Source organism: Oncorhynchus mykiss, chromosome 7 (assembly GCF_057628025.1).
Source record: "Oncorhynchus mykiss isolate SJ-2025 chromosome 7, ASM5762802v1, whole genome shotgun sequence".
In the NCBI taxonomy this organism is placed as follows: Eukaryota; Metazoa; Chordata; class Actinopteri; order Salmoniformes; family Salmonidae; genus Oncorhynchus; species Oncorhynchus mykiss.
This window is the reverse complement of record NC_143028.1, coordinates 77310460-77322500: the sequence shown is the minus strand read 5'-3', so window position 1 is coordinate 77322500 and position 12041 is coordinate 77310460. Positions and strand designations below refer to the sequence as shown.

The following is a 12041-nucleotide window of genomic DNA, read 5'->3' as shown; positions in this document are numbered from 1 at the left end:
TAGTGGTGGTGGTCTAACCCTGATGTAGTGGTGGTGGTCTAACCCTGATGTAGTGGTGGTCTAACCCTGATGTAGTGGTGGTCTAACCCTGATATAGTGGTGGTGGTCTAACCCTGATATAGTGGTGGTGGTCTAACCCTGATGTAGTGGTGGTCTAACCCTGATGTAGTGGTGGTCTAATCCTGATGTAGTGGTGGTGGTCTAACCCTGATGTAGTGGTGGTGGTCTAACCCTGATGTAGTGGTGGTGGTCTAACCCTGATGTAGTGGTGGTGGTCTAACCCTGATATAGTGGTGGTGGTCTAACCCTGATATAGTGGTGGTGGTCTAACCCTGATATAGTGGTGGTGGTCTAACCCTGATGTAGTGGTGGTCTAACCCTGATATATTGGTGTTGGTCTAACCCTGATGTAGTGGTGGTCTAACCCTGATGTAGTGGTGGTGGTCTAACCCTGATATAGTGGTGGTGGTCTAACCCTGATATAGTGGTGGTCTAACCCTGATATAGTGGTGGTGGTCTAACCCTGATGTAGTGGTGGTCTAACCCTGATGTAGTGGTGGTGGTCTAACCCTGATATAGTGGTGGTTGTCTAACCCTGATATAGTGGTGGTCTAACCCTGATATAGTGGTGGTGGTCTAACCCTGATATAGTGGTGGTCTAACCCTGATATAGTGGTGGTGGTCTAACCCTGATGTAGTGGTGGTCTAACCCTGATGTAGTGGTGGTGGTCTAACCCTGATATAGTGGTGGTCTAACCCTGATATAGTGGTGGTGGTCTAACCCTGATGTAGTGGTGGTCTAACCCTGATGTAGTGGTGGTGGTCTAACCCTGATATAGTGGTGGTCTAACCCTGATGTAGTGGTGGTCTAACCCTGATGTAGTGGTGGTCTAACCCTGATGTAGTGGTGGTGGTCTAACCCTGATATAGTGGTGGTGGTCTAACCCTGATATAGTGGTGGTCTAACCCTGATGTAGTGGTGGTCTAACCCTGATGTAGTGGTGGTCTAACCCTGATGTAGTGGTGGTGGTCTAACCCTGATGTAGTGGTGGTGGTCTAACCCTGATGTAGTGGTGGTGGTCTAACCCTGATGTAGTGGTGGTGGTCTAACCCTGATGTAGTGGAGGTAGTCTAACCCTGGTGTAGTGGTGGTCTAACCCTGATATAGTGGTGGTGGTCTAACCCTGATGTAGTGGTGGTAGTCTAACCCTGATATAGTGGTGGTGGTCTAACCCTGATGTAGTGGTGGTAGTCTAACCCTGATATAGTGGTGGTGGTCTAACCCTGATGTAGTGGTGGTGGTCTAACCCTGATATAGTGGTGGTCTAACCCTGATGTAGTGGTGGTCTAACCCTGATATAGTGGTGGTCTAACCCTGATGTAGTGGTGGTCTAACCCTGATATAGTGGTGGTCTAACCCTGATGTAGTGGTGGTCTAACCCTGATATAGTGGTGGTGGTCTAACCCTGATGTAGTGGTGGTCTAACCCTGATGTAGTGGTGGTAGTCTAACCCTGATATAGTGGTGGTGGTCTAACCCTGATGTAGTGGTGGTCTAACCCTGATATAGTGGTGGTCTAACCCTGATGTAGTGGTGGTCTAACCCTGATATAGTGGTGGTGGTCTAACCCTGATGTAGTGGTGGTCTAACCCTGATGTAGTGGTGGTCTAACCCTGATGTAGTGGTGGTCTAACCCTGATGTAGTGGTGGTCTAACCCTGATATAGTGGTGGTGGTCTAACCCTGATGTAGTGGTGGTGGTCTAACCCTGATGTAGTGGTGGTCTAACCCTGATGTAGTGGTGGTAGTCTAACCCTGATATAGTGGTGGTGGTCTAACCCTGATGTAGTGGTGGTCTAACCCTGATATAGTGGTGGTCTAACCCTGATGTAGTGGTGGTCTAACCCTGATGTAGTGGTGGTCTAACCCTGATGTAGTGGTGGTCTAACCCTGATATAGTGGTGGTGGTCTATCCCTGATGTAGTGGTGGTGGTCTAACCCTGATGTAGTGGTGGTCTAACCCTGATGTAGTGGTGGTCTAACCCTGATGTAGTGGTGGTCTAACCCTGATGTAGTGGTGGTCTAACCCTGATGTAGTGGTGGTCTAACCCTGATGTAGTGGTGGTCTAACCCTGATGTAGTGGTGGTCTAACCCTGATGTAGTGGTGGTCTAACCCTGATGTAGTGGTGGTCTAACCCTGATGTAGTGGTGGTCTAACCCTGATGTAGTGGTAGTCTAACCCTGATATAGTGGTGGTGGTCTATCCCTGATGTAGTGGTGGTGGTCTAACCCTGATGTAGTGGTGGTCTAACCCTGATGTAGTGGTGGTCTAACCCTGATGTAGTGGTGGTCTAACCCTGATGTAGTGGTGGTCTAACCCTGATGTAGTGGTGGTCTAACCCTGATATAGTGGTGGTGGTCTATCCCTGATGTAGTGGTGGTGGTCTAACCCTGATGTAGTGGTGGTCTAACCCTGATGTAGTGGTGGTCTAACCCTGATGTAGTGGTGGTCTAACCCTGATATAGTGGTGGTCTAACCCTGATATAGTGGTGGTCTAACCCTGATATAGTGGTGGTCTAACCCTGATATAGTGGTGGTCTAACCCTGATGTAGTGGTGGTCTAACCCTGATGTAGTGGTGGTCTAACCCTGATGTAGTGGTGGTCTAACCCTGATATAGTGGTGGTCTAACCCTGATATAGTGGTGGTCTAACCCTGATATAGTGGTGGTCTAACCCTGATATAGTGGTGGTCTAACCCTGATGTAGTGGTGGTCTAACCCTGATGTAGTGGTGGTGGTCTAACCCTGATGTAGTGGTGGTGGTCTAACCCTGATGTAGTAGTGGTGGTCTAACCCTGATATAGTGGTGGTATTCTAACCCTGATGTAGATGACGTGATGGATAGTGTCACTTTACTCTGCATTGTTTTATTTATGGTTTATTTTACTGAGTCTGACTCCTGGTCTGTCTGTGTCTGAAGGTGTTCGAGGCGTCTGAGTACGGGTCACACCCCCTCTTCCAATTGGCCCAGGGAGGGCTGGATCTACAACAAGTAAGTATGCATTAGTGGATGAGGCTGTGACGATGACGATGACTTGTGAATATAGCACCACTTACCAGAGTGTGGACGTGGAAGTAATTACACTATTGTATACATCGAATCCATTTAGAAACCTTGTGCCAGGTAGACAGTCAGTCTACACACCTTGTAGTGTGTGTACGGGTGTGCATGGGTGTGTATGGGTGTGTACGGGTGTGTATGGGTGTGTATGGGTGTGCATGGGTGTGTACGGGTGTGTATGGGTGTGTATGGGTGTCTACAGGTGTGTATGGGTGTGTATGGGTGTGTACGGGTGTGCATGGGTGTGTATGGGTGTGTATGGGTGTGTATGGGTGTGTACGGGTGTGTACGGGTGTGTACGGGTGTGTACGGGTGTGTATGGGTGTGTATGGGTGTGTACGGGTGTGCATGGGTGTGTATGGGTGTATACGGGACCAGAGATACAAAAGTGGAGAGGAAAGAGGAAGTAAAACGGAGCCATGGAAGGAGCTGATGATGTGTTGTCAAGTCAGGCTCCACTCCCCCCAATCCAGTCTGTCTGTCTGTCTGTCTGTCTGTCTGTCTGTATGTCTCTGTCTGTCTGTCTGTCTGTCTGTCTGTCTGTCTGTCTGTCTGTCTGTCTGTCTGTCTGTCTGTCTGTCTGTCTGTCTGTCTGTCTGTCTGTCTGTCTGTCTACCCCCTGTCTTTCACAGTAAAACAAGGCCAGGTCTTCCCTGTGTGTAATTCCAACACCAGTGTCCTCTGTTGGCTGCTGTTGGCCTCATCACTGTGGGGATGGACAGGAAAGGCATGTGATACAGAGAGAGAGGTAGTGAGAGACAAAAAAAGAGAGGTGGGGAGAAAGTGGCTAGGGGAGAGGGAAAGGGGGGGTAGAGGGAAAGAGAGAGGAGAGAGAGAGACAGAGATAGAGAGACAGAATGATAGAGAGAATGATAGAGAGAGAGAGACAGAGAGAGAGAGAAAGAGAAAGAGAGAGAGCCAGAGATAGAGAGAATGATAGAGAGAGAGAGACAGAGAGAGAGAGAAAGAGAAAGAGAGAGAGACATAGAGAGAAACTGAGAGCCCCTAACCATAGCCAGAGTGTTGTGTATATGATGGGTGTTAGCTGCAGGCTGGACTGGAGCTTTGGGAGCATCCTCAGAATGGAGTGGAGATCAGTGTTGCTTGTTTGGCTATCATAATCCTAGCAGCTAGCGCTAATGAAGACTCTGCTTGGGAGAGGAGAGGAGAGGAGAGGCGAGGCGAGGCGAGGAGAGAAAGGAAGAGATGGGAAAGATTAGGGGAGAGGAGAGGTACGGGGGAGAGGAGAAGTGCGGGGGAAAGGAGAGGGTGGTGGAGGGAGATTACGCCATGTTAAGTGGTTCGGCAAGGCGATTAATGCTTTTATATATTATTTACGAGCATGCAGAGCAGAGTACAGACAGAAGGAGGAGAGGAGGAGGAAGGAGGAGGAGAGGAGGAAGGAGGAAGGAGGGAGGAGAGAGAAATAATAAAGTAAATAATCAATGTAATTTAGACGAAGGAGCCCCACACGCACGCACTTACAAACACACACACTGCAGTACATGTTGCAGGGAAATGGAATCCCTGTTGAGACGAAACACACACACTAGTCTAACGTCCCTGGTGTCCCTCCCACCTTTAGTAGAGGTCCTGCACTAGAACTGTTCAACTAAACAGATTCACAACTTTCTCATAAAGTCTATTGCTCTTATTAGCCTAAACAATAACCCACTTCCTGTTCCTGTACGAGCTTAAACAGTAACCCACTTCCTGTTCCTGTACTAGCCTAAACAGTAAACCACTTCCTGTTCCTGTACTAGCCTAAACAGTAACCCACTTCATGTTCCTGTGCTAGCCTAAACAGTAAACCACTTCCTGTTCCCATACTAGCCTAAACAGTAAACCACTTCCTGTTCCTGTACTAGCCTAAACAGTAAACCACTTCCTGTACTAGCCTAAACAGTAAACCACTTCCTGTTCCTGTACTAGCCTAAACAGTAAACCACTTCCTGTTCCTGTACTAGCCTAAACAGTAAACCCCTTCCTGTACTAGCCTAAAAAGTAACCCACTTCCTGTTCCTGTACGGGCCTAAACAGTAACCCACTTCCTGTTCCCGTACTAGACTAAACAGTAAACCACTTCCAGTTCCTGTACTAGCCTAAACAGTAAACCACTTCCTGTTCCTGTACTAGCCTAAACAGTAACCCACTTCATGTTCCTGTACTAGCCTAAACAGTAAACCACTTCCTGTTCCTGTACTAGCCTAAACAGTAAACCACTTCCTGTTCCTGTACTAGCCTAAACAGTTACCCACTTCCTGTTCCTGTACTAGCCTAAACAGTAACCCACTTCCTGTTCCTGTACTAGCCTAAACAGTAACCCACTTCCTGTTCCTGTACTAGCCTAAACAGTAACCCACTTCCTGTTCCTGTACTAGCCTAAACAGCAAACCACCTCCTGTTCCTGTACTAGCCTAAACAGCAAACCACCTCCTGTTCCTGTACTAGCCTCTCCTCCTCCTTCATGTTCCTGTACAAGGGATAATTTAGAGAGTCAGACAGAGTTAGAGCTGCTCGTGCTTCTGCTGTGCACGGGGTTAAAATCCTAAACAGTCTTATATAAGGAGGCCAGTGGGAGCAACACACACACACACACACACACACACACACACACACACACACACACACACACACACACACACACACACACACACATACACACACACACACACACACACACACACACAGACACACACACACAGACACACACACAGAAACACACGCACACAGGTCTTTCTCTCCCTCAGCAGCATGTCTCACTACCGATTGATCCAACCACTCGTTGTCTTTGATGCTGAGAGTAAAATCGCAGTTATTCCTAAACTTGTCTCAGACGAACTACAACATGTCTCCCTTGAAGAACAGTTAGTTTAAACTCAATGACATTTACCCGGTAAAATAACAACTTCAACATTTCACTTCATTGTTTTTTTTGGTTTTTCTTCCTTGCAGACGTACGCCGTACAGAACCAATATGGCATTCCACATTCAGAGGTATGTATGCTGATCACACTGTGACCTGTGATCTATCTATCTATCTATCTATCTATCTATCTATCTATCTATCTATCTATCTATCTATCTATCTATCTATCTATCTATCTATCAAATAAAATCAAATCAAATCAAATTTATTTATATAGCCCTTCGTACATCAGCTGATATCTCAAAGTGCCGTACAGAAACCCAGCCTAAAACCCCAAACAGCAAGCAATGCAGGTGTAGAAGCTCGGTGGCTAGGAAAAACTCCCTAGAAAGGCCAAAACCTAGGAAGAAACCTAGAGAGAAACCAGGCTATGTGGGGTGGCCAGTCCTCTTCTGGCTGTGCCGGGTGGAGATTATAACAGAACATGGCCAAGATGTTCAAATGTTCATAAATGACCAGCATGGTTGAATAATAATAAGGCAGAACAGTTGAAACTGGAGCAGCAGCACAGTCAGGTGGACTGGGGACAGCAAGGAGTCATAATGTCAGGTATTCCTGGGGCATGGTCCTAGGGCTCAGGTCCTCCGAGAGAGAGAAAGAAAGAGAGAATTAGAGAGAGCATGTGTGGGATGGCCAGTTCTCTTCTGGCTGTGCCGGGTGGAGATTATAACAGAACATGGCCAAGATGTTCAAATGTTCATAAATGACCAGCATGGTCGAATAATAATAAGGCAGAACAGTTGAAACTGGAGCAGCAACACGGCCAGGTGGACTGGGGACAGCAAGGAGTCATCATGTCAGGTAGTCCTGGGGCATGGTCCTAGGGCTCAGGTCCTCCGAGAGAGAGAAAGAGAGAAGGAGAGAATTAGAGAACGCACACTTAGATTCACACAGGACACAGAATAGGACAGGAGAAGTACTCCAGATATAACAAACTGACCCTAGCCCCCCGACACATAAACTACTGCAGCATAAATACTGGAGGCTGAGACAGGATGGGTCTATCTATCTATCTATCTATCTATCTATCTATCTATCTATCTATCTATCTATCTATCTATCTATCCATCCATCCACCCACCCACCCACCCACCTTGCAGACGTACGCTGTACAGAACCAATATGGCATTCCACATTCAGAGGTATGTATGCTGATCACACTGTGACCTGTGATCGATCGATCTATCTATCTATATATCTATCTATCTATCTATCTATCTATCTATCTATCTATCTATCTATCTATCTATCTATCTATCTATCTTTCTATCTATCTATCTATCTATCTACCCACCCACCCACCCACCCACCCACCCACCCACCTACCTACCTACCTACCTATCTATCTACAGTGGGGCAAAAAAGTATTAGTCAGCCACCAATTGTGCAAGTTCTCCCACTTAAAAAGATGAGAGAGGCCTGTAATTTTCATCATAGGTACACTTCAACTATGACAGACAAAATCCAGAAAATCACATTGTAGGATTTTTAATGAATTGATTTGCAAATGATGGTGGAAAATAAGTATTTGGTCAATAACAAAAGTTTATCTCAATACTTTGTTTTATACCCTTTGTTGGCAATGACAGAGGTCAAACGTTTTCTGTAAATCTTCACAAGATTTTCACACACTGTTGCTGGTATTTTGGCCCATTCCTCCATGCAGATCTCCTCTAGAGCAATGATGTTTTGGGGCTGTTGCTGGGCAACATGGACTTTCAACTCCCTCCAAAGATTTTCTATGGGGTTGAGATCTGGAGACTGGCTAGGCCACTCCAGGACCTTGGAATGCTTCTTACGAAGCCACTCCTTCATTGCCCGGGCGGTGTGTTTGGGATCATTGTCATGCTGAAAGACCCAGCCACGTTTAATCTTCAATGCCCTTGCTGATGGTAGGCTTTGTTACTTTGGTCCCAGCTCTCTGCAGGTCATTCACTAGGTCCCCCCGTGTGGTTCTGGGATTTTTGCTCACCGTTCTTGTGATAATTTTGACCCCACAGGGTGAGATCTTGCATGGAGCCCCAGATCGAGGGAGATTATCAGTGGTCTTGTATGTCTTCCATTTCCTAATAATTAATCCCACAGTTGATTTCTTCAAACCAAGCTGCTTACCTATTGCAGATTCAGTCTTCCCAGCATGGTGCAGGTCTACAATTTTGTTTCTGGTGTCCTTTGACAGCTCTTTGGTCTTGGCCATAGTGGAGTTTGGAGTGTGACTGTTTGAGGTTGTGGACAGGTGTCTTTTATACTGATAACAAGTTCAAACAGGTGCCATTAATACAGGTAAAGAGTGGACAGAGGAGCCTCTTAAAGAAGAAGTTACAGGTCTGTGAGAACCAGAAATCTTGCTTGTTTGTAGGTGACCATATACTTATTTTCCACCATAATTTGCAAATAAATTTATTAAAAATCCTACAATGTGATTTTCTGGGAAAAAAATCTAATTTTGTCTGTCATAGTTGAAGTGTACCTATGATGAAAATTACAAGCCTCTCTCATATTTTTAAGTGGGAGAACTTGCACAATTGGTGGCTGACTAAATACTTTTATGGCTGACTAAATCTATCTATCTGTCTATCTGTCTATCTGTCTGTCTGACTTTCCACCTGACTGTCTTTCTCGCTCTCTGCTTATCCTCTGTCTGTCTGTCTGTCTGTGTGTCTGTCTGTGTGTGTGTCTGTCTGTCTGTCTGTCTGTCTGTCTGTCTGTCTGTCTGTCTGTGTGTATGTCTGTCTGTCTGTCTGTCTGTCTGTCTGTCTGTCTGTCTGTCTGTCTGTCTGACTGTCTGTCTGTCTGTCTGTCTGTCTGTCTGTCTGTCTGTCTGTCTGTCTGTCTGTCTACCCCCTGTGTTTCAGTTGGCCAAGCTTCACCAGTTGTCTATGCAGCAGCAAGGCCTGGCCGCCCAGATGAACCAACAGCAGACCAACTCTGTCATACCTGGTATGTACTGTATCTGGTACACCCCTGGGGGTGGTGGCTATTCAAGGGACTACTTCCTGAAGGAGAGCTGCTGGGACCTGAGTGGGTAGAGGTGCTGATAGGCAGAGGGTGAGACAGGGAGAGAGGAAGAGGAGGAGAGGTAGAGGGGGAGAGGGGGAGAGAGGTAGAGGAGGAGAGAGGTAGAGGAGGAGAGGTAGAGGGGGAGAGGGGGAGAGAGGTAGAGGGGGAGACAGGGAGAGAGAAAGAGGAGGAGAGATAGAGGGGCAGAGAGGTAGAGGTGGAGAAGGGGAGAGAGGTAGAGGGGGAGAGAGGTAGAGGAGGAGAGGTGGAGGGGGAGATGTAGAGAGGTAGAGGGGGAGAGAGGTAGAGGAGGAGAGGTAGAGGGGGCGACAGGGAGAGAGGAAGAGGAGGAGAGAGGTAGAAGGGGAGGGAGGTAGAGGGGGAGAGAGAAAGAGGTGGAGAGGTAGAGGGGGCAACAGGGAGAGAGGTAGAGGGGGAGAGAGGTAGAGGAGGAGAGGTGGAGGGGGAGATGCAGAGAGGTAGAGGGGGAGAGAGGTAGAGGAGGAGAGGTAGAGGGGGCAACAGGGAGAGAGGAAGAGGAGGAGAGAGGTAGAAGGGGAGGGAGGTAGAGGGGGAGAGAGAAAGAGGAGGAGAGGTGGAGGGGGAGATATAGAGAGGTAGAGGGAGAGAGAAGTAGAGGGGGAGAGAGGTAGAGGAGGAGAGGTGGAGGGGTAGAGGGGGAGGGGGGAGAGAGGTTGAGAGGAAGATGAGGAGAGATAGAGGGGGAGAGAGGTAGAGGGAGAGACAAGGAGAGAGGAAGAGGAGGACAGGTTGAGGGGGAGAGAGGTAATGGGGGAGAGAGAAATAGGAGGACAGGTAGAGGGGGTGAGGGGGATACAGGGAGAGAGGAAGAGGAGGACATTGAGAGGAGGAGAGAGGTAGAGTGTGAGACAGGGAGAGAGGAAGAGGAGGAGAGGTAGAGGGGGAGAGCGGTAGAGTGTGAGACAGGGAAAGGTGACACACAGAGGGAGAACAGACTGTAATCGGTCTGACAGTTCTGACGGACTTTGCTTTTGAAGTTACTTTGTTTGAGTTCCTACAATAACCTTCCTACAACGACCTTCCTAAAACGTCCTTCCTACAACAACCATACTACAACGTCCTTCCTACAACGTCCTTCCTACGACGTCCTTCCTACAACGTCCTTCCTACGAGTGTCCTTCCTACGAGTGTCCTTCCTACAACAACCACCCTACGACGTCCTTCCTACAACGTCCTTCCTACAACATCCTTCCTACAACAACCTTCCTACAACGTCCTTCCTACAACAACCACCCTACGACGTCCTTCCTACAACGTCCTTCCTACAACGTCCTTCCTACGACGTCCTTCCTACAACGTCCTTCCTACAACGTCCTTCCTACGAGTGTCCTTCCTACAACAACCTTCCTACAACGTCCTTCCTACGACGTCCTTCCTACAACGTCCTTCCTACAACGTCCTTCCTACGACGTCCTTCCTACAACGTCCTTCCTACAACGTCCTTCCTACGAGTGTCCTTCCTACAACAACCTTCCTACAACGTCCTTCCTACGACGTCCTTCCTACAACATCCTTCCTACAACGTCCTTCCTACAACGTCCTTCCTACAACAACCTTCCTACAACGTCCTTCCTACAACAACCTTCCTACAACATCCTTCCTACAACAACCTTCCTACAACATCCTTCCTACAACAACCTTCCTACAACATCCTTCCTACAACAACCTTCCTACAACGTCCTTCCTACAACAACCTTCCTACAACATCCTTCCTACAACAACCTTCCTACAACGTCCTTCCTACAACAACCTTCCTACAACATCCTTCCTACAACAACCTTCCTACAACGTCCTTCCTACGAGTGTCCTTCCTACAACGTCCTTCCTACGACGTCCTTCCTACAACGTCCTTCCTACAACATCCTTCCTACAACAACCTTCCTACAACGTCCTTCCTACAACGTCCTTCCTACAACAACCACCCTACGACGTCCTTCCTACAACGTCCTTCCTACAACGTCCTTCCTACGACGTCCTTCCTACAACGTCCTTCCTACAACGTCCTTCCTACGACGTCCTTCCTACAACGTCCTTCCTACGACGTCCTTCCTACAACAACCATCCTACAACGTCCTTCCTACGACGTCCTTCCTACGAGTGTCCTTCCTACAACGTCCTTCCTACGACGTCCTTCCTACGACGTCCTTCCTACAACGTCCTTCCTACGACGTCCTTCCTACGAGTGTCCTTCCTACAACGTCCTTCCTACGACGTCCTTCCTACGACGTCCTTCCTACGAGTGTCCTTCCTACGACGTCCTTCCTACAACGTCCTTCCTACAACGTCCTTCCTACGACGTCCTTCCTACGAGTGTCCTTCCTACGACGTCCTTCCTACAACGTCCTTCCTACAACAACCTTCCTACAACGTCCTTCCTACAACGTCCTTCCTACAACGTCCTTCCTACAACAACCATCCTACAACGTCCTTCCTACAACGTCCTTCCTACGAGTGTCCTTCCTACAACGTCCTTCCTACAACGTCCTTCCTACCACGTTTCCTACAACAACCATCCTACAACGTCCTTCCTACAACGTCCTTCCTACAACGTCCTTCCTACAACGTCCTTCCTACAACAACCATCCTACAACGTCCTTCCTACAACGTCCTTCCTACAACGTCCTTCCTACAACGTCCTTCCTACAACAACCATCCTACAACGTCCTTCCTACAACGTCCTTCCTACAACGTCCTTCCTACAACAACCATCCTACAACGTCCTTCCTACAACGTCCTTCCTACAACGTCCTTCCTACAACAACCATCCTACAACATCCTTCCTACAACGTCCTTCCTACAACGTCCATCCTACAAAAACAACCCTACAACGTCCTTCCTACGAGTGTCCTTCCTACAACGTCCTTCCTACAACGTCCTTCCTACAACAACCATCCTACAACGTCCTTCCTACAACGTCCTTCCTACAACGTCCTTCCTACAACAACCAT

The 12041-nt window shown here is 47.9% G+C and overlaps 1 protein-coding gene across 10 annotated transcripts in view; it reads left to right on the top strand.

Moving 5' to 3' along the window:
- The window catches only part of pcbp4 (poly(rC) binding protein 4), a 166615-nt gene that overhangs the window by 132020 nt on the left and 22554 nt on the right, over window positions 1-12041 (top strand). For 4 of the 10 annotated variants that reach the window (XM_090242033.1, XM_036984233.2, XM_090242038.1 and 1 more), the window contains exons 9-11: window positions 2982-3053; window positions 6078-6119; window positions 8907-8991. In XM_090242033.1, the coding sequence (XP_090098159.1) occupies window positions 2982-3053; window positions 6078-6119; window positions 8907-8991 (199 nt within the window). Of the gene's footprint in view, window positions 1-2981; window positions 3054-6077; window positions 6120-7151; window positions 7194-8906; window positions 8992-12041 lie in introns of all 10 variants that reach the window. The other 6 variants (XM_090242034.1, XM_036984234.2, XM_090242036.1 and 3 more) reach the window with 2 other exon arrangements.